This window comes from Callorhinus ursinus, unplaced genomic scaffold (assembly GCF_003265705.2).
Source record: "Callorhinus ursinus isolate GAN/ISIS: 27379988/994484 unplaced genomic scaffold, GSC_fseal_2.0 scaffold7, whole genome shotgun sequence".
Classification (NCBI taxonomy): Eukaryota; Metazoa; Chordata; class Mammalia; order Carnivora; family Otariidae; genus Callorhinus; species Callorhinus ursinus.
This window is the reverse complement of record NW_027397069.1, coordinates 66,339,360-66,367,344: the sequence shown is the minus strand read 5'-3', so window position 1 is coordinate 66,367,344 and position 27,985 is coordinate 66,339,360. Positions and strand designations below refer to the sequence as shown.

Below are 27,985 nucleotides of genomic sequence, written 5' to 3'. Positions count from 1 at the left end.
GTGAGGTTTTGATAAAAGCTCCTCTTGATCACTGCCCAATTGTTGTTGAGTCTGGGCTGAAGATTGCAGGAATCCTGCATTTTCTGTATGGCTTCTGAGAGACTGCCATTTACAAGGAGAAAGCTGTCCTGTAAAATGACAGGTGACCACCTACCTCACCCAGCAGGCTCACTCTTACCCCTTCTCTCTACTCATTATTACATTGAGAAGGTTCCAGGAAGGTGTCTCAACAATGACCTCTGAGGAGCCAGCGGAGTTTAATAGTGCTGCCCGTTTGGAAGTTTTCCTTATGGGTCACCCATATCCTCATTTCTGCTCCTTATCTAAATTCTTTGGTTGAGTTTTACTTCCCTTGTTGCCCTTTTCTCCCCTGTAGAAATGGAGATGTCAGCTTGTCCCCCCTCCTCATTCATTCATTCATTCATTCAATCCCTCATCCAGCCCTCATTATGTGGCTGCCACTCAGGACTGCCGTGTGTGAAGTATTCCATTTATTTTCCCCCCTGGGAATTCAAGAAAGGAAAGGCAGCACTCAAAACCCAGATCTTTTGGGTGCTCTATAAATAAAACCCAAGTTTCCTTTTTTTCTTCCCTTCCTGCTCCTCTTCCAAGCTCTGCTTCTCTTGGCAGGTCACACGAGCCAGGGCGCTTTGGTGGCTAGTGAAAAAAAAAAGAGAGAGCGAGAGAGAGAGAGAGAGAGAGAGAGAGAGAGAGAAAGAAGAAGTCAGTGTGTAACTGTGCTGGGACCTTCGGAAATTCTAATGATGAAAGACAGAGTGCAGGCCCTCACTTCCCCTTTCTGCAAGGCACAGGCCTGGGTGCCTGCCACCAGACTAGAGCAGTCCTCCCTGGGGAGCCCGAAGCAAACATGGATCAAGAAGCTGTGGGCAACATTGTCTTGCTGGCCATTGTCAGCCTCATCAGTGTGGTCCAGAACGGTAAGGGAAGGTCCTCACTCGGACGGGGGGCAAGGGTGGATTTTGTTTGCCAGTTGTTGGCAAGTCAGTCTTATACCAGTCTCTGTGTCTGTGCGCACTTTGGCCCACTTTTGACTTATTTTGTTATTTGTTTCTTTTTCTTTGAATGTATGGGGTGTGTGTATTTGTGCCTGCAGTCGGGGTTTTCCTTCTGGTATTCCTTTCACTTTAATGGGGATGACTAACCAGAGCCAGGGCAGCAACCTAGAGGCTTTATCCAAACCCTGACTGAAGTGTCTGCAATCAGCATTTTAACTATTAATTACTGTGGCCAGAGACCGGGTGGGAGGCCAGAAGCCTAGAAAGGGAAAGTGAAGTACATGTTTACTCAGGCACTAGGCTTTAGTAAGTGCGGCTGGGCTGACCTCAGTGCAATTGAGATTATCTGTCACCTGTCGACTAAAAAACATGTCAGTTTGGGAGGTGGGAGGGAGAAATCCCCTTATCATTATTTTATCCCTGTGCTGCTCTTTCTTTTTTTTTCCCTCGTGGAGAAACAGGTTCTTTGTAATACTTTCTTTTCCCCCCTAGCAATGTATAATTTTGAAGCATTTTTCCTATGCATTATATATTTACATAAAGAGAGAGAGGAAGCATTTTTCTTGTGTGGGGTTTGCATTTCCATTAACCTTGCTAGCACTTAAAAAAACCAAGTAAGGGACCCAGACCTGACAAAGATAAGACCGTGTTGAATTTTCTTTTTAGAGTTCTGAGTCAGGATTGCCACCGACTCTTTTTATACATATTTCCAGTGGCTTTGTGTTTTGTAGTTTATTAAGATAGAGGAAAAAGGAGAGTAATTACTAAGGGCAGCTGCTGTAACCTAATGGTCATTACTGCGTGTCCCCACACTGTCACACTTGGGAAGTTTGAATATTTAACCGGTTTAGGATATCCTGTTATTTCCCCCCAGCTTGAATGTGGACAGAAGCTGAGGTTTCGCCTTCTGAGCCCAGAGTGGGGCTTCCCGGAGACCTTCCCACCCAAGAGAGGCCCAACTTTGCATCCTCCGAGTACGTTTCCTATATGGAACAGCAGTTGATCGATTTTTGACCCAAACATTTTCATACTAAATCCACACCATCAAGTTGCAGCTCAGAGAGGGAACAAAGGGATTGTTTAGGCTGCCATTCCTCAAGCCATTGCTATTTCGTGCGGGGACCGTGAGCTCCCTTGATCTTGCACATCAGCCAGGGATTCATTTATTCAGCCTACATACAGCTGCCGGGACCCGCTGTGCTGGCTTTATGGGGATACCGCTATGGTGTGGGCCCCCAGGAAAGGAAAGATAGTGAGAAAAGATGGCCAGGCATGGTCAACAGGAAGCCTTCAAAGACCCTTCTGGTGTCTTTGGGGCAGTGTTCCATGGGTGGGTGGGTGGACAGGGCTCTTTCAGCTCGGTGTAGGGTCTCCCCTCCGGCCCTTCCTCTTATGAGCATCAATGTAGCTGATGATCTCAGTGGACTGGGGAGCCAGCTCCCCGTCACCCGCCTGTGGGGATGGGGCTAAGCTAGCTGGAAGGTTGGCGCTCACCTTGAGCTGTTCCCTCTCAGTTCAAAGCTGACTTGGGGGAGGCTGCAGGGTCTCCTGTTGTGAGTACAGAGTCTCTTCATCTCTCCCAAGATGCAGAACCCGCCCTTGGTCTGTTGAGTGGGTCCTGGGCTTTTTCTCTAGCAGCAGAACAAACCCTGATCAGATTGGAGGAGGAACCGTGAAGTTCCTAATTATTTTTGGCAGTGAGAGTAAGTCTTCTTCCTTGGTACAGTATGGAAGGAGAGATTATAACTAGCCAAATGTCTGAGTCTTAACAACCACAATCTAAGGGCCTTGACTTTGGACAGGCCATTTCAGATAGGGAAAGAACACAGTGGCCTCACTAATAGAAGTCCACCAACTGATGAGTGGGATGGAGGTTTCCTGTGGGGAGATGTGAGTATGGACCTGAGTGGAGTTCCTGTTTTGGGCTGGAGACTTTTTCAGACTGGGCAGACCCTACGTGGCGGCCACATCCTTTCCTCTGCCCTCCCCCACCCGCTAGGGCAACGTAGGGGGAAGAGTGACTTTGTACAGCTCTGGTGCACCTTTGCTGGGGGAAGGGACAACCGGCTGCTCTTTTGAAGCCACAGAAGCAGCCCAGCCACATTCCTCTCTGAGGCAGAGACCTCGGACTGCCATGTGATGCTGAGACCACTGTGTGAGGCCTTTTATTTGTAACTGTGAACTATGCCCATGTCGGGGAACAAGAAAAAGTCCAATAACTTGGCAGAGAACATCTGTACTTGCTTGCACCACGAGTTTTCAGGTAAACACAAAGGTGCAAGTGCATGTCCAGAGCCTCTCTTTGCAATTCTAATTAACCGCGATGTTGCAACCATAGATCTTCCTTACAAAGTTCAGAAAATATGCAAAAAGTGTGCCTCTCTCCTCCTGCCCCGCAAAATGCCATTTCCAGCCCTTCCTGTTAGTGTTAAGGAGTATTTACATGTTGTTGTCAGGACCGCACACTTTGTCTTTGTCCCAAGACAGAGGTCCTGTCCACCTGTGTCCATGATGGTATCTGGGGTCTGTGCTCTCTGTACACTGTGTGGACCTCATTTCTTGGGGAGAGGCCAGAGCCCAGCCCGCCTGGGGGCACTTCCTCCTCTGACTCTTAAACATTTTTAGTCATCAAGATCTTTGAACCTGTGGCCCTCTTCCAGCTTGATCCAGCAAAACACAGATTTGGAAGCACAGAACGAGTTTAAAATACATCATTCCAAGAAAGCTGGGCCAGAACCACCAAAGCCTGGTTTCCCAGGGAGTATAGATAGATGCATTTCCTATGAATAGCATCCAGAGAGCCTCCAGCTTCTCCTGCCAAGGTCCCAGCAGCGTTGACATGCAGCAAACTGAAAAAACACAGAGTTGGGGAGAGTGATTTCCATAGGAAGCCAAACTAATGAGATTGAGAGGAGAAGGTGAGCCGAGGGGTAGGGCACTGAGCCTCGTGCATGAAAGCCTGAATGGCAACAGCAGAGAAAAGATGTCCTGCAGCAGGACAGCTGTTCCCACAGCCCTCTGGTTGTAGGGAAGGGTTGTGGGAATTGGCATCATCCTCTCTCCTCCACTCTCTTGTTACTGTGAAGCCAAGAAGGGGGAGACATGATGACCCTACGGACACAAGGGTTTGTGAGAATAGTGGTGAGGAGGGATATAGAGCTGGTAGTGAGCCCTTATCTTCCCATGTCATCCCTGGTACTCCCACCCCAACACACACACACTCCTAACGAACCTCATGGGCACCATATTGGAAGACCTAACAACCCAACCTAGGGTTGGATGGGCTTTGGAAACAGGACTCATGAAGTGCCCCATAGCGGAAATCTTACCTACACCATTCTCAGTAGCTCCTACCTGAACCTTCCTGTGCTAAAGAGCTCACGACCTACCGAGCTTGCCCTTCCCATCATTAGGTGTCTTGAGAGTTGGCTTTGTGTCAAGCACAGTGCTTTGTGTTGGGAATAATGCCTCACTGAATCCTTGCAGCCTGTGGAATATACACTATTATTATTCCCATTTTACAGAGAAGCCATGTGGGGCTTGGAGAGGCTAGGCCATGGGTTGAAAGTCCTCGAGCCAGTTGTGGTGACACTGGGATCCAAACCCATTCTAAAGAGTAGACGCTTACGCTATGTATATTGCCCCAGATACATTTATTCAAACGCACACTCCTCAAGAGGTTCTACTGCCCTATAACCTCCATCCACTGGTCCTGTTTCTATTCTCTGGAAAAGCCTGGACTATGCTTGCTGCTTCTAGGTTTACAGAATCAGCTGTAGCACCCTACCTTCAATGTATCACTTCTCAGGTGACTTGGTTTCTAGGGTCCCTTGTCGTTGGGTCACCCCCTCCCACCCCCACCCATCTTGCCCTGTGCTAAGATGCAGATGATAGATGCACCTAGGATCCAGACATCAATTCTATGAAAATAATCATGGGCGTGTGATTCTTTGAACACTTGTATCTCACTGCTGGTGTCTATTAACTTTCTGCTTAACTAAAATCTCCAGATCTTTTCATGTGATCCTGAGAAAGTTAGTTGGCTTCTCTGACTCTCAGTTTCCTTAACTGAGAAATGGAGCTATGGTAACTTCCACATGTACTTGTTGGAGGCGCTGCGTGGCATACCCGGGGGCAAGTAGCCAGCAGGGCCCAGCATGTGGTAGGTGCTCAGGGATGGCCTGCAGCCTTTTCTCTTCGTGTCTCTGCCTCTGGCTCTCTCTCTCTCTCTGGTTTGGCCTACTGTCAGCAGTTGGCCAAGATAAGTGTGTTCATGGTCTCTGCACGAGAAGTTTCTGTGATACTGTGGAGGATAACGTGGGGGCAGGGTGTGAGTGGGCGGTGAGGAGTGGGCAAAGGAAGCCAAATTCTTTCAAGTTTAGCTAAGCAGGAGGGAGAGGTAGAGCCTAGTAGACTGAGGCAGGCTTGCTTTTGTTTTGTTTGATGGGTGGGAAAGATCCGAGGCTGTTTCTAGGGTCAAGAGATGGAGGAAGAAAGAGAGGGAAGGTTCAGGAAATGGGGAGAACACCAATGAAACAAAGGGCTGAAGGGGTAGCAGGAATGGACTCAAGGTCACAGGTAGAGGGCAGTCCTTGGAAAAGAGGAAGGGGTTGGTTTCTCTGAGCAAGGAGAGGAAGAAGAAAGGCAGATGCAGAGAAGTACGGCCAAGTGGTGCGGCTGGTTGCAGAAATAACCTCTGACTTTCTTAATACCCGTCTCTGACATGTTCAGAGGCAAGGGCCGTCCCTGTGGGTTCTGGAAAGGCAATGGTCAGAATTTTCTACTGTATTTTGTGGTAAGAAGAGACATTCAGAACAGACCGATGTGTACTTGCATCCTGTGTGGCTGATGGAATCCCTGCGGTGAGCTTCAATGTGACAGTAATGGGAAAAAAACCATCCTCATCTGCCCCCCTGGATTTGAATCCCCAGCTGTGCTGCTCCCCAGTGGAGTGAGCTGTCCGACCTCCCTGAGGCACTGCGTCCTTGTCTACAAAGTGGGAACAGCACTGTCCACTTCCCAGCATCAGCGGAAGACCCAGTAAGGGAATAAATGTTAGGTGTCTGCTGGAGCGCCTGGAGCTGGCCGATGCCCCCTTCAGACCAGTGGCCCTTAGCTATGCTCCAGACAGGCACATTGCTAGGATAGGGCTGTACTTTTGCCCAAAAGAAAACCAGGGCAGGGTTTTCTTCATATACATGGTTGAGAAAGCATCCGTTTGACATTTTTTTGAGGAAGCTAATATGAAGCTGATGAAAAGGAATCCCATAAGACCCCTGATATGCTCGAAATAAGAGTAAAGGAATATAATGGGGGGGAGGGGAGAGAGACCTTCATTCCTACCCCTCCCCCCCAATCTATAGACAAACCTTCTGGATTCTGACTCCTCGGCACCCCTCACACCCCACAGCCATCACCCTAGCTGGCTCCCTCCTATCTTCCCCCTGTCGTGGGCCTGACCCCTCTAGACACTCACCATGCAGAAAACAGAATGGCTCTTTGCTTAACACCATTCTTCAGCTTACACCTGTCAGGAACTCCTTGTTGCTCGTGAGATGGGAGTAAGTTCTGATTTTCTTAACATGGTTCTCATCAAGGTCATAGTCACGCTGCTAAATCCTGTAGGCACCTCTCAAGTATCCTCTTCTTCAGGCCTGGGCTCACTTACTGCTTCCTCACTCCGTCCACCCTATGAGCATGCCACACGGCTCCTTACCCTGCTCTGCCTTCTCTTCTGTCCATGGCTCGGCACACAATATAATTTTAATTTGAGTGTTTTGTTCACTGTGAAACACTGTGTATGATCTGTCTCCTCTTCCACCCTTACTGGAATGTAAGCTCTTCAGGCCAGGGTTCTCTGTGTGTTTTGCTCTCAGATGCAAGCTAAGTGTCTGGTATATGGCAAGTCACAAAGAAAAATGTCTGAAAGAACAATTCACCATCTATCTCTTTGGCCTCATTCGTAATTCTGCCAGCTTCCACTCCCTGCTCCTGATTTCCCCCATCATAAGCTGGACATAGCAAACCAAAGGCTGTTCTTGCCTCTGCACCTTTGCGTATTCCATTCCACTCGAGTGGGGTGATCTCCTCTGTTGCCCCCTCCATCTCTTTGGCTAATTCCCACTTGTTCGGCAAATCTTATTCTAGATGTCACTTCCTCTAAGGATCACTCCGTGATCCCAACACTGAATTAAGTTGCCTCTTGGACCCTCAATGTTCTCTGTCAGTTTCATCTTAGCATGAATCACTAGAGGGCAATTTTTGCTCTAATTGTGTGTTTATTTCCTTTGACTTGTAAGAACCTCAAAAGTGGGGGCTGTGTCTTGCTCACCGTCATGATGGCTTCACCATCACCAAATGCAGTGATTTGTAGAGATAGCTGCTGAATGAATTTTTGGTAAATGACATTTGATGGAAGACATTTAGGGCTGTTTGGAGGGCACATAGAGGGAACATTGAACGTTCTAGTAAAATAATGGGACACCAGGCTCAAGAACGTGCCTGTTATAAACCAGATCCAAATCTTTCTCTCTGCCAGGTTTCTTTGCCCACAAGGTGGAGCATGAAAGCAAGACACAGAATGGGCGGAGCTTCCAGAGGACGGGAACACTTGCCTTTGAGCGGGTCTACACTGCCAAGTGAGTCCAAACCCTGATACTGCAAACTAAGAGTGCGGGCCCGGGCACAGGGGCCTCCCTACCAGAGTGAAGACCACTTTCGAGGCTACATGTCTGTCTGGGCCAACCTTCAGAGTGCGGGGGGAGGCAGAGCTCCCAGGGAAGGGTGAACCTCTCCTGGGGGTGGGAGTGGGGGTGGCTTTGTGGACACCCCTCATGATCTTAATAAGTGCTAGTGTTTCAAGAAAGGAATTGGGGATATTGGAGGCTGGCGGGGGGAGATGTGTGATCACCACACCTCCACCTTGCTCCAGAAACTCTGAGCCTATCCTGTGGTCACAGTGTTACCAGTTTCCTGGGGAATTAGTCCAGAGGTACTACCATGAAAACCAGTCATGACTCACTGGCTGACTTTGGAAGCAACAGGTGGGCCGTGATGGCGGCAGCCTTCAGCTCACTGCCCCTTGTGTCCCGCTCCGTGGACATCTGGAGGTGTGGCAGGACCTTTCATAATACCCGGTCTCCTTGAGCAACCAGAACAAGAACAGTAAGAATGGGGGAACTGTGCAATTGCTCCCCCCGCCATTCTTTTGAGTAAAAAGGCTGCTTGAAAACACCTGAATGGTTCAGTGAAGGAAATGGGAGCTATTTAGGATGCAAATCTGAATCGATGTTGTTCAAACACTCATTTTTTCCTTTATGCAGAATGTATTTGAACAGCAGTTTCAGGCAGTGGCCTGTTTCTCTGTGCCTGTGATGAGGGGCCTGTCAGAAGGAAAGGCTTCAGCTATGAGCTGGCGCAGGAGCTGGCCTTGAGTCTTAACTCAGAGATGACTCTGATGGCCCCCACAGATCTTTCCAAAGGGGCAGTCATGGACACGCAAGGAAATCATCACAGGCTGATGTCTCGGTCCCCTCACCCCGTCTGGGCCCTTTGCTTTTTGGGCTCGGGGCTTCAGGCTACTCATGAGCGCTCGCAGTCCCTCCAAGACCCCCCCCCCTCCCGGGCCCTCACCACCTGCTCTGTTCCCCCTTCCTCAGACTAAGCAGTCCTGGGCAGCGTCATTCCGGCAGTCGGATCTCAAGGAAATCCTTTGCTGAGCTACCTACAGGGAGATTTCTTTTTTAACGTTTGGGCCTTCAATGTATGAAGTTAAGTTTCCATTTTGCCAGCAACGAAGACAAAATGGAGCAGGCCGGGCCGTTCAGTTTCTGCCATTTTCCCGAGAGGCGGGCTAGCTCTGTGCTCACACCTGGCCCCTGGCTCCAGCACCCAGATTGCAGAAATGCCCTTTGGTGGTGGCTGCGCTACGTCATTTGGAAGGGCGGTTTGGAAGTTCTGCAATGGTGTGGGGTTCCTGATGGAAGAAGGGGCCAGGGGAGAGGGGTGGGGCATTCTTGCTGCCCGGGGGTCCCCATGGTGTGGATGCTGCAGCCCAGCTCCCCAAGCCCCTGTGTCTTTACTGCTTCACCTCCGCCAAAGGAGAACGAGAAGAATGAAGAGGAGAGGGAGCTGTGGAGAGGTAGGAGCTCAGGGGGAGGAGAGGAGAATTTTCTGTAAGATGAAGGTTGCCCAGATACTGTTGTGGTTCTGTTACAGAGACCACTTCCTCCCTGACCCAGCTAACAGCAAGCACTGGGTGTGCCTACGGTGGTTTATAGAAGGGCGGAAAGTTTGGGGCCACAGGCTACTGTGTGCTGGCAAAAGCCAGAGGCGCCCAGTCGGCTTGCATCTGCCAGGAAGTTATAGGCAAAGGGTTGTGTGTTGGTCCAGCAGAATATCTTCTCCAGCGGTGGCTTGTCAAGGGGCCTCCAAAAGCACCAAAGAAGGTGCAGGTTGAGCCATGGATTTGCAAAAAGACAAGAACATTTATTTAATCTTGTTGTCTAAAAACTAAGAAATTAAGCTGTACTCATGTTTAATACTCAGGTTGAAAGCCGAGTGTGTATTATACCTGTCACAGGGTTGCGTGATCAGATCTTCTGGTTGATGGGGTGTGAGATCATAAATGTTTCCAGACCACAGCTATCAAGAAAAAGTAGTAAAACAGGATAAATGATGCTGGTGGATTGAAAAGCCTGATGCATATTTTTCAGCATAAAATATGACTGCTGACAGATACAGATGGTTCCAGATTTTGGGGGGCAGTTGATAAACAGATATTGCAGCGAGGTGTGGCCCATCAGCTCCAGCTTGGCCTCGGTTAATGGTCTGTCCCATCACCCATCACCCACCAGGTCAGAACTGAGTCAGGGTTTGAGAGACAAAAAGAATCTTGACCTTGACTCTCTGTTCATGTGTATAAAACATAATTCAAAGCTCTGTTCCCCGATGAGCACAGCTAGAACAAAGTTTGATTTCTGGAGGAAAAGCTCAATTAACTGACCTAAGATTCTTCCCCAGGAGTGCAGGTAAGCACAGGTTGCTGAGAGGAGAGGGGGTCTCTGGACAAGTGTAAATTTCTGACATGTGTTCCATAGATTACAAGTTCATGAGCTGGTAACACGTGTTACAGAGGAGAAAAAGTTCTGGACAGCAAGACTTTTTGAGAACTTTTGATGAGCTGAGGAACATTGTGATTCTTGGTTCTCCAAGAAAGGGAAGTCATTTTTTAACTACAGATACACCCCCCATTTTTTTTTTTTGCAAAGTGTATCAAGGGTTTAGTGTTTTGCAAAATACATTTTGCGAAATGCCACCCTAAAGTCCTTTCTCTCTTGCACCTCTCAAAATCCACCTCAGACTCACTTCTGAGTGGGGTGGACTTGTAAATAATTTGAAGGTAATAGATCTGCATTGATTCTATTGATTAGTAGTGATACTATTACTATTATTAGTGATATTTACTTAAGTTAATCCAAACTCACTAACAAAGCACTATGTAAGTACTTCTCTATCTGATTCCCAAAGGTGGAGAAAAACAGAAGGGAAAATACGAGTCCTTTTCTCCGTGAAAACATTGATAGTGTAGTGCATCAAATCGAATGCAGCACAATGAATTGTCGACAAATCTGGCAAGCACCTCGGAATTGGACCTCAAGAAATGAGAGCCAAGATGGTTTTGCCAGTTTTGTCTTGCAGAAAAAATGGCGCACAACTCTCCACAAAAGAAAATTTGGAAGAATGATAATTTGTCAGCAGGAAAGACATTTCCACTGGGGATTGTAAGAAGGAAGACGTTGGAACAGTAATAGTCACTATTTATTGAAAGCTTGTTATGAGTCAGACACTGCTTTATCGCATTTTATTTTCACAAGCCAGGGTGGTAATTACTAATGTCTCCACTCACCTCCTATAGATGAGGAAGACCGAGAGGCTCAGCGAGGCTAGGAAATGCACCCACATTCACACAGCGGCTGACTAGACGTTGGACCGAGGCTTTGTGACTTTAGAGACCATGTGAGCATCTGCTAGGCTCCATCTCAAGAGATAGCCACATCACTGACCAAAGCTACTTGAATTCAGCCCAGCAGTGGCCCTCTGTCAAGGAGGGGCATCTTGCGTGGAGCTGTGGGTAGAAGACATATCAGAGATCCTGGAGCGGAGAAGGACTGGCTTGAGCCAGAGCGAGGGACGGGACTCTAGGTATATTCTGGAAATCCAGAGGAGGAGCCCATTCTCTTAAAGTTGGGAGAGTTTCATTTAACTCCAGACAGACCATTTTTATTGGGGACCAAGGTGACTTGAGACAATAGGAAGAATGACTGAATGACTAATTCAGTGTCACATTACTATACCATTCTCTCTAATGAGCAAATTCCTTAGTTAATTAAGAATTTTTTAAAATTTTGCACCACCCAGATGAATCCAGTACTTAAAAACAAACAAAAACAGAAGCATGAGAATGAGGAGGAGGCAGGGGAGATCTTGGTATTAATAAATTTTCAAACTGTTGGAGCATCAGGTATTAGGTCCCATCAGATGTAGAACATTATTCAATTAAATAAGGGATGTGCTCCCGCTTTTCTCGAACTGGGAAATAGATCACATTCTGAGTCCCAAGGCTGTGGTTTGGTGCCTCTGATATGTAAGAATAGATATGATGCTCATGCTCTGTAGCTGCATATAGGACCTGTTTGTTCGCTAAGTACTTCACCCCGAATAATAAATTTGTTCTACCTCCTGCCCTTCAGAGTTCCTACTGTGTCCACTAGACACAGTGAACCCCCTGGGCACCTGGCAAGGTGAGCAGGGCTCTCTTCTGTCCCCTGTGCCTATAGCCCAGGATAGGATACACTGCTTTCTTACCTTTAATTTCATTGGCTTCTCCAGTAGAGGATCTTTTGATCATCAGAGGGACATGAAGTTTCCTGTGGCCAAGGACACAGTCCATCGTCTCTGGGTTCTCTGCAGGGGATGGACCAAGGGCTGCTCATTCCAGAGTTCTCAGTGGTACCAGTGAGGCATGAGACGCTATTGGTTTGAACAAGAGTTTATAGCTGATTTAGGAGGGAAAGCATGAGAACCAGATCAAGAAGTATCCCTAGGAAGGACTCCAAGGAAGGAATTTGGATAAAAGGCTGAACACGTTATGCAAATTGCATCTCTGCTTTTACCCGTGCAGTTTGAATTACATTAGACCAGCGGTCTTTTAACTTGAGCATGCTTCAGAGTCACCTGGAGGGGCTTGTTAAAACACAGATTGCTGTTTCCCCCACCCTGGGAGGTTTTAATTCTGTGGGTCTGAGATGGGCATTGACATTTGCAGTTCTAGCAAGTTTCCCAGGTGCTTCTGATGCTGCTGATCCAGGGACCACGCCTTGAGCACCACCTCATTTAGAGCATCAACTCTTAGAGTTTACATGGCTCTCAGAGTTGCTATCAGTCTTAGGTTTTTCAGGTAGGGAAACTAAGTCCAAAGGGATTGTTTTGCCATTAACAAACAGCTGGTGAACGTCAGGGCAGGGACCAAATCCTAGTCACGTGCCGCTTCCACTCTATTGCTTTGCCCTCCCATCCTTTCAGGCTTCCACGTCTTGTAAGGTTGTTTTCCCATGGACATGTATATTGGTTGTCCTGATCTAGACTCTAAACTTCTCAAGAGGACACTCGCTATTTATTTCGCCTAGTCGAAGAGGTAACAGACCTGGTTTTAGAGTTGGACTGACTGTCGCTTGGTGATGCTGAGCAGGTTACTCAGCTTCTCCAAACCTCAGTTTCTCATGTGAAAATGAGAGTAGCTACAGTAGGCTGAATAAAAGGCCCCCAAACACATTCATATCCTGATCCCAGGAGCCCATGAATAGGTTCTGTTACATGGCAAGAAGGAATTAAGGCTGCTAACCAGTTGACCTTGAAATCAAGGGAGTATTCTGGATTATCTGGGTAGACTCCAATGTCATCACAAGGGTTCTTTAAATATGGAAGAAGGAGGCAAAGAAGTCGGTGTCAGGAAGACTTGAATGGCCATCGCTGCCTTCGAGGTTGGCAGGGGGCCACAAGCCAAGGAATGCAGGTGATCTCTAGAAGCTGAGAAAGGCGAGGAAATGGATTCTTGGCTGGATCTCCAGCAGGACTGCAGCGATGCTGACAGACTTGATTGTAGCCCAGTGAGACCCATTTTGGACTTCTGATCTTCATGTGATTTGTCTTGTTTGAGGCCACCGAGTTTGTGGCTACCTTTTCCAGCAGCCATAGAAAATGCATGCAGCCACCCCTGCGCCCCCTCAGGACCTTGGTGAGTTTACAAGAGACGAAGGGTGTAAGACACCAGCATGGTGGCTGGAGTGAGGTGAGAGCCCCTCCACAGGAGCCAGGACTGAGCCCTGCCCGCTGCGATCCCACTACCAGCAAGGGACCTTTCTGAGCACCTGCTTTTCTGAGTCGACCCTGGTTTCTCTGGTGCTTGAAGCTCACCCTTTGTTCCCCAGCCCAGCCTGTGAGTCTGAGCTGACTTGTGCGGCTGACAAAGGTTTCCTGAGTTGGGCTCCTCTCCCCTGCACCTCCCCCTAATCCTGACAGCTGCCACAGCCCTGCTGTCTGTGTTGCTCACTTTTCAATTCCAAGAAGCACTTTGGCACAGCCAGGAGCAGGATCCCTGCCAAAACGAATCCATCAAGAAACCAAGTCTCCTATTGGCTTCGCCGAGGAAGGGAGTGAACGGATCTCGAACGTGTGTTTGCTTCATACCACTGCCTATTTCTGATGGGGCACCCGTGTCTTATTGGTAGATGTAAGTGCAGTTATGAACGGGTTTTGCGCCTCACGTGTGATGGTGATTATCAATTTGGGTTTCAGGTGATTTTCAGACTACGCTGCAGTAACATGTTTTCTGATTTTTCTTCTTATTGTTATTTTTTTTTTTTATTCTACAGCCAAAACTGTGTAGATGCGTACCCCACTTTCCTTGTTGTGCTCTGGAGTGCGGGGCTCCTCTGTAGCCAAGGTAACTCGGGCTTCTCTGTGTGTGTTCTCTTCCTGAAATGTGCATCTTGAGGGGGTTCGAGTGCAGGCTTTTTATTGAAAAGACTTTCCTTGACCTCCAGCTCTGCTCCGCGAAGGCCCCGGAGAGGTGAGAACCCCCGGGGAGGTCGTCTCGCAGGCCTGCTCTGTGCCCGGGTGGGGCGGGTGCGGTAATGCATTGCTAATGCTTGTTCCCTGGTGGTTGGTTGAGAGCTGCTTCGCGGACAAGGGTGGTTTCAGGCTAAATGTGACTCAGAATCCTTAAGCAGTCTTCGCCCTGATGCAAGGGCATTATAAATAAGAGCGCCTGAGGGATCTATTCTGGGACCCTGTCACTCGGTGCGTCCGCTAATAAGCTTCCAGCGGGGCGGGCGTGTGTCTGCAGAGCCCCGGTCTCCAACCCTCTCCCGGGTTATCGGCAGCCCACAGCCTCGACTCTAGCAGGTTGACTCCCAGAGTTGATTTAAAATGAAATGGAAACCAGAGTCCTGTGTTTTGGTCCCCTTTGGAGCTTGGCATTGTGCCTGGTGGAGGCTTGGCGTGACCTGGCCAGCTTCCACACCGTGGCCCCGCAGGGCACGTGCCTAAGGAAAGGCCACTGGTGGCCTCTGAGGGGCTAAGTAATCCTCTCCCACTTTATGGAGGAGGTAGCGGGGATATTATCTCCCTCTAGGATCTGCGAGGACACTGGTTCAGGGAGATAAGGTAACTTGTTCAAGCTCACTCAGCGGGTGGACGCAGAGGCAGGATGAGAGCCCAGGTCTTTGGGGCTAAATCCTGGATTTTTCATAAGTATCTTTCCGCATTATTTATGTATCTACTGCATATACATTGAACACCTACTTCGTGGCAAGCCCTGTGCTTGGATACAGAGTGATAAATAAAGAGATGGTGGTGGGGCACGCAGCACTTGGTGAGCTGAACCACAGGGAAGACGCAAATGGATAAATTCTTGCCAAGAGTGAGAAGTGCCAGGAAGGAAAAGGATCAGGTGCAGTAACAGGGAACAGAGGTGAGGGATGGCAGCAGAAACTCCTTCAGGGACGCCATGTGGCCTCCTTCTGTGCTCCATAAGGCTGTCATTACTCACTATTTATTTACCACTATCTATCCTGAGTGAAATAAGAAACATGTCTGGCATAACTTGAAAAATCAAGTCAAACTATGCTTATACGAGGAGTTATGATTCCTTTTATGTCTTAGATGATACTTGATAGAGATGAATCTCCAGTTGTTCTAGCTGGATAAATACACAGGGAGTGGGAAGGTGTTTTGGAGTCCTGGAACCACGCATTTCAGCCAAAACAAATGTTGGCACCGCTAGGGGACGAAAGTGTCAGTAAACCCTCTTCGATCATCGTCATTCCTTATGACTGTAGTAAATTACTGGATTTTTTAGTCAAAAGGAACCACAGCGATCATTCTAGCCCAGAGCCATCACTTTTTAGGAGCAGGAGTCCAAGTCCCAGAAGGACAAGTGGTTTGCTCAAACCTCAGAATTTTCGAGTCCAGATTCGAACCCGCTGTGCCCCTTCTACTGTTCCAAGCAGCCTGGGTCCACGAGGCATGCACCGTCCTCTGCAGGAGGGCAGTGAGCACAGCCATTTTCCACCCCTGACTCCTGTCAGCTCTTGTTCAGTTTAGCTGCCCATCGAAAGGGAGACAGTCTGGTAAGTTAGAGCGGAGCCATCCAGATAGGACAAACCAAGAAAAGACTTCGTCCAGGGCAGATTGTGAATTCTGACAGTTCTGTGACCTTCAGATAATAAAGAGCATGAACCTCATAAGCAGTTTCTTTTGTGCTTTGGTTTTCTTTTCTTTCTTTCTTTCTTTTTTTTTTTTTTTTAAGATTTTATTTATTTGACACACACACACACACAGAGAGAGGGAACACAAGCAGGGGAAGCAGGAAAGGGAGAAGCAGGCCCCCAGCTGAGCAGGGAGCCCGATGCAGGGCTCGATCCCAGGACCCTGAGATCATGACCTGAGCCGAAGGCAGGCGCTTAACCTACTGAGCCACCCAGGTGCCCCTGGTTTTCTTATCAAAGCACACGACACTAGTATTTTGGGAGGCAAGGTGGAGTTGTGGCAAGAACACAGGTCTGGGGGCGGACAGACTGGAGACCGTTCTGAGGACACTCGTTGCTGGTGCTGGGACCCTGGGCTGTTACTCAGCTTTCCTCAGCCTCAGTTTCCCCATTTGTAAAGCAGCAATAATCGAGTTCCCAGGATGATTAAGTGAGAGAGTGTGCATAAAGCCCCTGACATGCTGCATGGAATAGATCAGATCAAACCATATACACCTGCCAATGTCTGACTGTTTAGGACACACAAAAATGGCAATTTCATATAGTCCAGCCTAACAATAGATGCCCAGTAGAGGTTATTCATAGTGCTGGTGGTGGTAATACAGCTTTGAAATGATACAAACCTGGTTTCAAATTCTACCTTGTTAAAAAATAAAATTCGGGGCGCCTGGGTGGCTCACGCCTTCAGCTCAATCATGATCCCAGGGTCCTGGGATCAAGATGCCCTGCATCGGGCTCCCTGCTCGGCGGGGAGTCTGCTTCTCCCTCTCCCTCTCTCCTTGCTTGTGCTCCTTCTCTCGCTCTCTCGCTCTCTCTCTCTCAGTCAAATAAATAAAATCTTTAAAAAAAAATAAAATAAAATTCAACCAAGTGAATTTGAAGATCGAATTGGCTTTATCAAAGGATTCATGAATCCAGCAGGATCCCGTCTGGTAAGCAGAGGGGAGCTCCCAGCGGGTGTACAAAAATGGAAGGTTTTTATAGGAAGGGGGTGGGGCAAGAAAGTTGTTAGCAAAAAAAAAAAAAAGGATTGTTCCAGGCAAGGTTTCTTTCCCTTGGGGGAAGGAGGGGTGGGGGTCTTATCCTGCAGATTAGCTCATCTTCCTTTGAAGGAAGGAGAGGGCCCACGTGGCCGATTACTTCATTGGCTCCTATCAGAACATTCCCAACTACAGGTTAAGACCGCATTTCTGTGAAATGGCAGTTAGGTTAGGGATGAAGCCCTGGTCTGGGGACTTGGCCTAAGTGATGCCATTTTGGGCCTGTGGTTTTCTTTTTAACAACCTTTTCCTTGGTTCGCCTGACTTTTATGAGTTCATTTAACAAATAATTTTTGAAAGCCAGTATGTGCCAGGTACTATGCCGAGCCCAGAGATTATGTCTAGCAAAAGATGGCTGTTCTCATGGGTCTTTTGGTCTGGTAAGGGACTCTAGGCAAACTGACTTCTTTGAGCCCCAATTTCCTCATCTGCCAAAGGGGACGGTAATGCACTCTTCACCAGGTGGCCAGGAGGATTGGAGACCCAAGGACCCAAAGTGGCTGGGGCAGTGCCTGACATAAAACGTGCTCTGTCAACACAATTAATTTGGCATTTGAACAATGTTGGAAGGTCTTCAGAGGGCTTCTATACCCAGGCGCCTATCTCACCCTCAGGATCCTTCCTGATAGGTAGGAAAGCCGCAGTCAGCCCTCTGTCCAGATGTAGGAGGAGTTAAGTATTAGCTCCTGATCATAATAGTCCTCGTGGGGTTGGGTTTTCTAACTCTCAGCTCTAAGGTTCAGGACTCCTGCTGCTCATGGTTTTTACTCACAGGGCTAGAAGGCAAAGGGAGTCTTCCTCCCTAGACATCTTTTTTCCTCCCCAAAGATTGATTTATTTATTTGAGAGAGAGAGAGAGAGAGAGCATGAGCACACACAAGCGGGGGGAGGGGCAGAGGGAGAGAGAATCTCAAATAAACTCCTGCTGAACTTGGAGACTGGCACGGGGCTCGATCTCACAATCCCGAGGTCACAACCTGAGCTGAAATCAAGGGTCAGATGCTCGGGGCGCCTGGGTGGCTCAGTCGGTTAACTGTCTGCCTTCGGCTCAGGTCATGATCCCAGGGTTCTGGGATCGAGCCCAGCGTCGGGCTCCCTGCTCCGCGGGAGGCCTGCTTCTTCCTTTCCCACTCCCCCTGCTTGTGTTCCCTCTCTCGCTGTCTCTCTCTCTCTCTCTCTCTCTCTCTGTCAAATAAATAAATAAAATCTAAAAAAAAAAAAGAGGGAGAGTCGGATGCTCAACTGACTGCCCCCCCCCCCCCCACGAAGCCCCCCCCCTAGAGATCTTTTCTGAATTGGCCACAATTGTTCAGAAAAGGTCGAGCATTGCACTGCTTGGAGGCCCAGAGGTTGAAGGGTATGCTTTTAAGAGAGCCAGCCTAGAGCGGGACTTGGGGTTCCGGGTGATGCCAATAGAAAGTAACAGTACTATCATAAAACTTCTAGGTTTCTACCAGCCCTAGGCTTTTTGCTGAAGTTCCCATCAGCCGGGACTGCGACTGCGAGAAACTGAGGCCTCTGCTAGATTTTGCCACCATCATTAGTTGCACAATGACTGTGTCGATATTATGTTACTTTAGCATGTTCTGGCATCTGTGAAACTCACACGGGGTCTCCCTTTCTCCCCTTAGTTCCCGCGGCCTTTGCTGGACTGATGTACCTGTTTGTGAGGCAAAAGTACTTCGTCGGCTACCTGGGGGAGAGAACTCAGAGGTAGGCCACCGGGACTGTTTAAGAGCCAGGGTGTGAGTCATGCTTTTAGAGCGAAAAGAGCCATCACTCACAACCATATTCTGCCTAAGCTTTAAGGCTCTGAGGGATCACCTGGGGCCGGAGGGGGAAGGCTCACTAGTATCCCTCATCCTTTACCCCCTGAACTTTGCGGGCTCTGCAAATGCAGCTGGGGGACTTGACTCGTGTGCCCCATAACCAACTCCTCCACATGGCGCTGGGCTCACAAAGGATGATTTAACGCCATGCACTTGCTACACATTCTTGCAACCCCACACCCTCTACACCCACCCTTCAGAGTCTGGGCCTTGAATGACTTTCTGTGTCTGGCTTCCCAAGGCCTCCGGTGAGTGAAATGTTTTATTGTTTGCCTAAAGAAAACGAGAGCGAAAGCTTGCACCTTGTGATAAGTTCTCTTGAGTAACAAATCTTCCGGGGACCAGCAGGAAGAACGTGGCAAAAATAGGCTGCACTCACACGCAAAGGATGGAGTCTGTGAATAGTGTCCCCGTTGCATTGCTTATAGATGCTGACAGACGGAAAGCTCCAGAGTAGCAGTTACATACTTTGACGACACCCGGCTTGGGAAGTCGGGATTTTCATAAAATAAATGAGGACACTTACAGAAGAAATATTCGCGGTCTAGTCTGCCGTCGGTTCCTTAGAATTCCTAACGTACCAGGAGGGCTCCAAGAGCCAGGCTGGTTCTCTCCAGTTCCGGGATGCTGCCGCCCCTACGCGGGTCCCGCCTTCCCCTCCGTTTCTCTCCTTTGTCTCATTTCACATCCCCCTCTGTCTCTCACAATAGCACCCTTCTCTCGTGGTTAATGGGCTCTCCGCTCAGACAGCATCCTTCAGTGGTGACAAAGGCTCTGACATCCCTCGAGGTCGGCAGGTGAAAGCACTAACATCTGGGGACCTTGGGAGCCTGTGAAGCTAAATGACTGGGGGGCGGCGGATGGGGTAGGGGGCTTGATGGTGAGCTGCAGCCTGGAGGACGACTCTCCTTCCTGCCATTCTTTTTGTTGCTCTTCTTTTCTTTAAGCCTCTCTAGTGGTGTCCGTATGTGTCCTCAAAAACCACAATTCCATCATGTCTCTTATCCTAATCAACACTGTCATAAATGAGGTTCTGTTTTTCTCTCCCACCCTGGGAAACCTCCGTTCTGCCTTTCCCCGGGAGATCACCTGTTGTCAGGAGGTGGAGGGAGGAGGGGTGTCTATCAGTGAAATTGGGGAGGGGGGTGTCTGCTCTCTTAGGCTGCGTCCCTGGGCCTCCCTGTCTTCCTCACCAAAGCCTCAGGGGTTTGGCCCAGGCACTCTTCTCCTCATCTGTCACCACTTGCCTGAGATCTTAAAGTTGCTTTAATTCTAAGACAGTCTGTGGAGCATGACAAAATGTGTCATTTACCCACGGGCTCTTTTCATTTTCAAGGTAATCACTGCTAGGGAGTGAACCAAGGTGGCAAAAATAATAAGATAGAGACTTAAAATCTTAAAACTATCGGATTTCCCTGGGCCTCATAGACATGTAATTGGTCTAAACTCTTAAATCCTGGCCTGGTGCCCCCCAGGAGAGGCCGGTGAGATGGCCCCAGCCCCTGTACCCCCCCCATGTGTGCTGTGTTAGAGGTTTCTCACCTCTCCTGCATCCACAGCCTGCCTGACTGACCCATCAGAGTGCTCTTTCCTGCTGAGACCAAACGTGGCCGCAGAGGACTTCCGAATATAGGGTTCTGAGCTATATATCAACAGAATGATGGGTACTAGATGAAATGTCTAATCCTAATCTAGACCAAAATATAGCTTGAGGTGGATATAAGCCCGAGGGCCTCTGTGGCTAGGTCCAAGAGGATTTTCAATTCTGCCTTCTGGAAACTATGTGCTAATGCCCTTCCATGGTGGATTCCACTGTGGACGCCCACCTCCGTTCCTGGGCTGTGCCACACTTGGACTCTGCCAATGATTTCATGGCTCAGTGTCTTCGGGATCTGCTTATTTCTTGGGCTCACCAACAGAGGAAGATACTGCTCAGTGAGACCCTTCCAGGAATTTCTCCCTTGGGCTCTCAATCATTTTTTGCTCCTCCGTAGGGCTTTGGCCCTAACCGCATCAGAAGTGCTAGTGCGCTTTTTGGTCCAGTGGGTAGGCATGACATTCCTTGATGTATCTCCCCCACCAAAACTTCTTCCTTTTGGGATTTTGTACCCCCCTTCTTTGTCCCCCCTAGAAGTTTATGGCTCTTATTCTTAGTCCTACATCCTATTCCCTGTCTTGATTAGGTAGTTGGTAGCATCTCTACAGGCAGTTAAGAATGAATTTTAGTTTCTTCCCCGTTCATTCTAAGCTACTATCTGGCCCAAACCAGTGGCTGTTTGGCATTATAGACTACTTGCCTTTTATTAGCTACCTTCCCTGGCTGGCACTAGGCTGCCCTCTCTTCCTGTCCCTCAGAGCCCTGTTCCCTGTCGGAGCTCCTACTAAGTTCCTCTCTGCAATGTGAGTTCTCAACCCAGTGGTGGACGGGGCAGAGACTGGCAGTGAACTCAGGCCAACCCACTCCACCTTGCCCGGCTTGCTCGCTCACTCGCTCACTCCTCATTCACTCCCCACCCACGTAGTAAATACTTACTGACCACCTGCCCCCAGCGAGGTACTGAGTCAGTTGTTGAGATGATAATAAACATGACAGAGCCCTCGCGCTCAAGGAGGCCCTGGGGGCTGCAGGAGTCAGGGGCAGTACCCAAAACACGAAACCTGTAGAAATAATTATGGGCACAGTTTTCAGAAGTCCTGGTCCCTCGCAGTCATTTTCCGCTTTAGGGTCAATATTTTAGAATCTTTGTTCCCAATGTGGACCATGGGGTTACGTCACCAGAGTTAGACTCCAGGGGTGAGTCTAAGGGTATCAAGGTTGGTGTTTCTAAAGTGAAACCCCCCAACCAACGACACCAGAATTGCCTGGGGTGCCTGTTAAAAATATAGATTCCTGGGCCCCACCCTGAACTTTACGGACTCTGAATCTCTGGGGTGGGAACCGGGGGAATACGCATTTTAACAACTTGTACACACAGTCTGGGGATCACTGAAGGCTGTTCATGCCTCTTTTCTAAGATGATTCATTTGACAAAAATGTATGGAGGACCTGATTTATTGGAGATATGTGGGTGAACAAAGGAGCAGTATCTTGCTCTCATGGGCCTTACAGTTTTTATTCCGTTTAGAAGTTACCAGGTTTAAAGTGGTATTTCTTTATTGAAAAGAACAGAATTATAAAGCCAGAGGGACCATAAAGTTTTCTTCTCTTACCCACATTTTGTATATATTTTCTGTGTGAGGCCGGGAGGGTCAGCAACTTGCCCAAGGCCACATGGCGGAGAGCTGGGGCTGGGGCTCAGGGGCCTTGATGCTGGGGCTTGCCTGTCTCACATCACAGCTCCTCCTCCTCGAAGTTTTAGGCACATTTGAGAGGGAATTGTTTGTCATAAGGCCTCTTATATGTTTTCATGTAGGTTTCATGGTGTGTGTGTGTGTGTGTGTGTGTGTGTGTGTAGGAAGGGGGGATACATTTGTTTCAAAACTAACCACAAAATCCTAGTCTCCAAAACCCAGGAGCCCTCAGGAAGGGAGAAGGAGCAGCCCACTCTGCCTCTTCTTGCCTGTGGGACCTTAGGCACATCGTTCAACCTGTCTGTTCTCAGTTTTCCCACCTGGAAAATAGGTTAACAATATTGCACAGAGTAGGTTTGAGGATTCCGTGAAGTCGCATGTATAAAACACCAGGTCTCTCAGATGCTGAATTTAATTCTGACTTTCCCCACCCCATTTAGAGAGAACTATGTATCAACTTTTAGAAACAATAAAAGACACGCCTTGAGTTTCAGGGTCCAATTATGTAGCTTGTGGCCGGCTTTTCCTTCTACACTCTCCTTGGCTTCCCCAGAACCTGGGGCAGGTCCTTCCTCTGGGCGCACCATGCCCACCTCCCAGGGCCACAGCCCATCTCCAAGCCTGACGGACTGAAAGAGGAAGCTAATGAAGTGCCCGAGCTGGGGACCTGCATTCACCCTTAGCCCTGCAGGTGATGGGCATGCGTTGAGCTCCTGCCTCCCACACCCTTCACATGGTCTGGGAAGAGTTAAGGCACCACACAGCCGTCTCCTGGGGGGCGATCCACCTCGAGGCCTTTGAAAAATGCTGCCCAAAGTCAAGAACACCCCAATTTCAGCAGCAGGCACTGCCATTTCATCCTTCACCACAGATTTATCTCGAGCACGTTCTGAAACAGCTTTGCAAATCACTTTTTCTTGTTTCTGTAATGAGCATATGGTGGCCTCATTCATGTGATAAATCTGAGCCACCACGATATTTGACTTTTCACAATTTAATTTCTCTGAACCCTCTGTTCTCTGGCTAAAAAATATCCCTTACTTAGACTCTGTGACTTCCTTATCGGCATTAGCAGGTAACTGTCTGTATTTGTCTGCCAGGGACACCATAATTGAGTACCAGCTCAGACAACAGAAATTGATTGTCTCCCTGTTCTGGAGGTGAGAAATCTGAGATCAGGATGTTGGCTGCCTTGTTTTCTCCTGACGCCCCTCTTCTCGGCTCATAGATGGCTGTCTGTGCCCTGTGTCCCCACCTGGTCTTCCGTCTGTGTGTGTCTGTGTCCACCTTCTCTTCTTGTAAGGACACCAGTCATATTGAGTCAGGGTCCCCCTTGGTGATCACAGTTTACCTCAATTACCTTTTTAAAGACTCTGTCTCTAAGTACAGTCATGTCCTGAGGTGTTGAGGTTAGGACTTCAACATATGAATGGGGGGGGTGGGGACACAATTCAGCCTATAAGGCTCCCTTGAGGAGCCAAATATTTTTCCCCAATAAAGAGATAGAACGTTTCCCTTCATGAGCATGACTGTAAACAGGAAACCCAGGAGAGACCACAGCTGGTCAAAGAGCGGGGTGGGGGCAGCTAGCTAGCAGGGCTGCTCAAGCTTTAACGGCCTGTGAGTCATGGAGGGACTTGTCAAAATGCAGATTCTGATCCGGTAAATCCGGGGAGGGCCCTGAGATTCTGCATGTCTAACAAGCTCCCAGTGGATGCTGCTGGTCTGTGGAGCACACTTTGAGGAGCAAGGAAATAGTCAACTGCAGAATGGTTTTCAGACTCTTGGCATAGGAAAGTTACGAGTTACAGTATGAATCTTTGGGGTCCATTTCCGAAAGATACGATTTCTCATGTTGAACCCGTGGCTGCCAAATTCTGCTCTCTCTTGATTATGTCAAAAACCGGGCTCAGCAGCACTGACTCACCTGTTCAGCTGAGCCGGCTGTTCTTCTTGAGCAGTCTTGATTGCCAAAGGGTCCCCTCACCGGGGTCGTTACTAACAGCCTTAACGAGCCATTTGGCTGGACTTCCCGAACATGCTAGTGCTTGCACAGATGGATCCAGCCCCAGCGGTCACAGAGGATGGTGGGGAGGGAAGCCGGGGCAGCTGCTGTGTACAATTAGGTGGTCACATATCACTGGGGAAATGCCTCCTGACCCCAGCTGCTGATTTGCCTAAGCAGCTTAGGATTTAGAGCCTTCGAGAGAAGAATATGAACGCACTAAAACATCTCTTCCCCCTCCATTCACTTACAATGTAAGAGCCTGTCTTCCGTTGTGAGGGGCCCAGCTCTTGTTAGCGGGAATAGGAGGTATTCCCCAGTAGCCTCAGGAGTGAGACTGAACTCTCAGATACTGAAGCACCTTTTAGATTCCACCAGCCTTATTGGCTCATTGAAACCAGCACCCGTCTCATAGAGTACTTAGGTCCTGCGTTAGACCCAGCTGCTAGCACGGCTTTCTAGGCACTCCCGGAGCAGAACGGCCTCAGGAGGGGGCCTGACAAGTCAATGGGGTTCCAGATCCCCGGTCAGAACGCCCGATGACCAACCAAGAGAACCCACCGCCTTCACGCCGTCGGGGAAATCAGGAGAGCCCTGAGAAGCTGCCCAGCAGAGCCCTAACGATGATGGGGTTGGTGGTCTAGGCTCTTTTAGCTTGGTTTAAAATATACTCGGTGACCAGTAACAGCGGAGATGCTCCCATTCTTCACATGAAGTTTGTACAGCATTCTGGAGTAAAAGGAACCCTAATTTAAACCCCATGTATCTCAAAGTTGATACCATTTTCCATTAAGTTCGTATCACTTTGCTGCTTCTACAGTTTTCTTTCTCTTCCAGCACGCCAGGCTACATATTTGGGAAACGAATCATACTGTTCCTGTTCCTCATGTCCCTTGCTGGTATATTCAACTATTACCTCATCCTCTTTTTCGGAAGTGACTTCGAAAACTACATAAAGGCAGTAACCACCACCATCTCCCCTCTGCTTCTCATCCCTTGACTCTCCGCTGAATGCAGGGTCGGCGCTCTGTGATCAATACTGAAAGTCGTCATAATTCAACCCTTGCAAAGATGTAGCTCCTCTTCAGACAGCTGTAAATCTAATGACCATCTGGGCTTCACGGCTCGAGTTAACCGTGCTTTCCCTGGAAGAAAATAACTTGGTGTCCGCCCCACTCCTTGAGATTGGGGGTGGCCCCGGATCTCTTTTCAGACCCACCATTCTGTATGTTTCTTGACTTATCCCGCTTTCTGAAGATGTTTTGTGACCACATTCATGTGTTCCTAAAATAAAATGCAGAGACATGGTTTAGGCTGCTGGGTGAGTCTTTTGTGGGTTTATTGCTACATTTGAACAACTAATCTGTTTTCCTCGACCTTCATATAATGATAATAGGAAGGACACTGTCCTTATACACACCTGTGCCTGAAAAGACATTCACCAAAACGTCCACTCTGATTATCTCGAGGTGAAGCGATTTGGGGTAAGTTTTACTCTGCAGTTTATATTTTCATGTATTACTTGAAGTTTCTTAATGAGCAACTAAACATCACTCAAAAAGGAACCAGAAGAAACACAACTGAAGCCTGGCCTTTTCTGGGAAGCCTTTCCTACCCCCAGGCTGGCCTGGGGTTGCCTCTTGACCTTCCACAGCACCCTCTGAACATCTCAACTGCAGCAAACCCATATTACAATGTAAAGATGTTTATTAGCGTGTGTCACCCTTCCCCACTAAATCATTAGCCCTTGAATATCCCTGAAATCCTATTTCTTTTGCTTTTCCTGTGCCAAGCTCGGAGACTGTCACATAGCAGGCGTCCTGCCTCAAGCTATTTTAGAACTCAAACAGACGTCCTGTAAAAGTGCTGTATTGTAGAGGACAGTGGGGATGAGTTTTATGAGTTTAAGATGTGTTTTCTTTCAATGTTTTAATGTGATAAATTGTGGAAGAATGCAAAAAAACAAAACAAAACAAAACAAAAAACCCAAAAAACGAAAAAACAAAACACCCCACGCTTTCCCTCCTATAGACAAACAGACTTCCTTAAGAAGCTTTTGTCGACTTCCTTAAGAATCCTCCACATACCCCATGAGGATTAGGTTGGTATCTCTATGTGCCAGCATCGTGCCTGGAACCCATCATATCATTTTAGTTTCAAATGTGCTGTAACTCAGTGTCAGAGGCTAAGATAACGCCAGGCCCATTGTGGGGGGCCCCAATTATTAAACAAACGAATAAATGAATGAATGAGTTAATAAGTCACTGGCTGGCAGTATTGAGTAAGGTATGTGTGTTGAGCCATTTCCCATATTGGGGATAGATTCATGGTGGTCCAACCACTGTCGCACATGGTGTCCCTTGGCACTGAGTACAATTTAGAAGATAGCTGGGTATGTATTATCAAGAGTCCAGGACAAATGACAAAAAGAAGCCAGCTCCTACAAGGGGAGTCAATTCACGAGGCCTTAGCTTTCAGTTGAGGTGACCAGTGATAATAGATGAGTCCTGTTTACTCCCATCTGAGTCTCATGATGCTCACGATCTTAGGAAGGATGAGGCAAATCTGGGGGCCAAACGTCGCCAGCTTTCTCTGTGTTGCCTGCTTGGGGAGTGGAGCGAAGAGAAACATGGAATCTGGGCTGTGTGATGTCTGGATTGATGTGCTTCATGTGTGATGCTTAAGGCAAGCAGATTGCTCAGTTCAAGGAAAAACCCCCATGTGGACATGGTTTCCTAGGCCTATCTGGTGGTCCAGACTAAAGCCCCATCTGGGCTTTTATGCCAAACCCCTCCCAGCAGAAGCTTCTTGGTGCCAACTGTTTTAGTAGAGTTGCTCTTAGCTCTCTGTAGAGAGCAGACTCAAATGTCCTAGCAGGCACTGGAAAGAAAAGTTCACAGCAAACAGCAGTGTGGAAGTGGCCCCAAGGCCTACCTCAGCCTGGGCTTGCTTTGGAGCAAGTTTGCCCGAAGGATTTCCTGGGAGGAGGGGCTCCCAGTTTTAAAACTGGGACAGTCCTGGGCAAACAAGGCTGAGCTGGTGGCTGTAAGGGAGAGCTAGGCCAGAAAATGCTCAGGGGAGACTGGGGACCCTCTAGCTCCCAGAGGCCACACTGTTCAAACTGACTGTGGGAGGCCCAGAGTGCAAAGACAGGAAATGACGTGATGGCCCAGCAGAGGCTCTGCTGACTCTGGCCTGGGAGGGAGAGGGTGCGACCGAGGGCATTAAGGAGTTGAGATGCAGGTAGAGCAGGCTCCATTCTTCTGAAGAAGAGGGTCTCAGGTGCAGAACTCCAGCTCGAGGGGCTCCTCATCTGGTTGGAGGCAGCACTGCAAAGTGGTCAAACTTTCTGTCTTCAGAGTTCTCGGCCTGGGCTCAATCCCCGCTCCATCACCTCCTCAGTTCTGTGACTGCTCCCCAAGCCTCAAGTTTCACATTTATTAAACTGGGATAATAATAGCACCAAATTGATGGGGTTGTTGTAAAGAATAATAAGATAAAGCAGTTGAAATTGTTTAGCATATAATAAATGTTGAATATTATTATCTCCTATTGCTATATTTATTATTATTACCTTTTTCAATTAATTTTCTATGGCTGTGTAAGAAATTCCCACGAACTTAGTGGCTCAAAACCCCATACACTTGCCACCGCACAATTTCATTGGGTCAGAGGTCCCCATGCTTGAGCTTGGTCCTCTGCTTGAGGTCTCATTGGGCCATAATTAACATGTAGGCCTGTGATGCAATCTCAGCTGAGGCTCAGGGTTCTCTTCCAGGCTCACTGGTTGTTTGCAGAATTCGATTCTTTATAGTTCTAGGACAAAGGCCCTCAGCTCCTGGAAGCCCCTTCCTGACACTTGGGCTTCTCCACAACATGGCAGTTTACCTCTTTAAGGCCAGCAGGAGAGCAACATTGGTGTCTTTATCACCTCTGACCTCTAGACCCACTTTTATGGGGGTTCTCCTGATTAGGT

General features: G+C 48.4%; 1 protein-coding gene across 2 annotated transcripts; it reads left to right on the top strand.

The window, feature by feature from the left end:
• The first annotated feature begins 757 nt into the window (after positions 1–757).
• ALOX5AP (arachidonate 5-lipoxygenase activating protein) lies at positions 758–25,317 on the top strand. Of its 2 annotated transcripts, XM_025875095.2 has the most exons (5): positions 766–938; positions 7,555–7,654; positions 13,949–14,019; positions 18,516–18,597; positions 24,847–25,317. In XM_025875095.2, exons 1-5 carry the CDS (start codon positions 869–871, stop codon positions 25,007–25,009), a joined length of 486 nt encoding a protein of 161 aa, XP_025730880.1. In that variant the 5' UTR covers positions 766–868; the 3' UTR covers positions 25,010–25,317. The 2 variants fall into 2 exon arrangements, with proteins under 2 accessions (XP_025730879.1, XP_025730880.1); XM_025875094.2 differs by lacking the exon at positions 13,949–14,019 and having other exon boundaries at positions 758–938; positions 24,830–25,317.
• Positions 25,318–27,985: the final 2,668 nt, after the last annotated feature.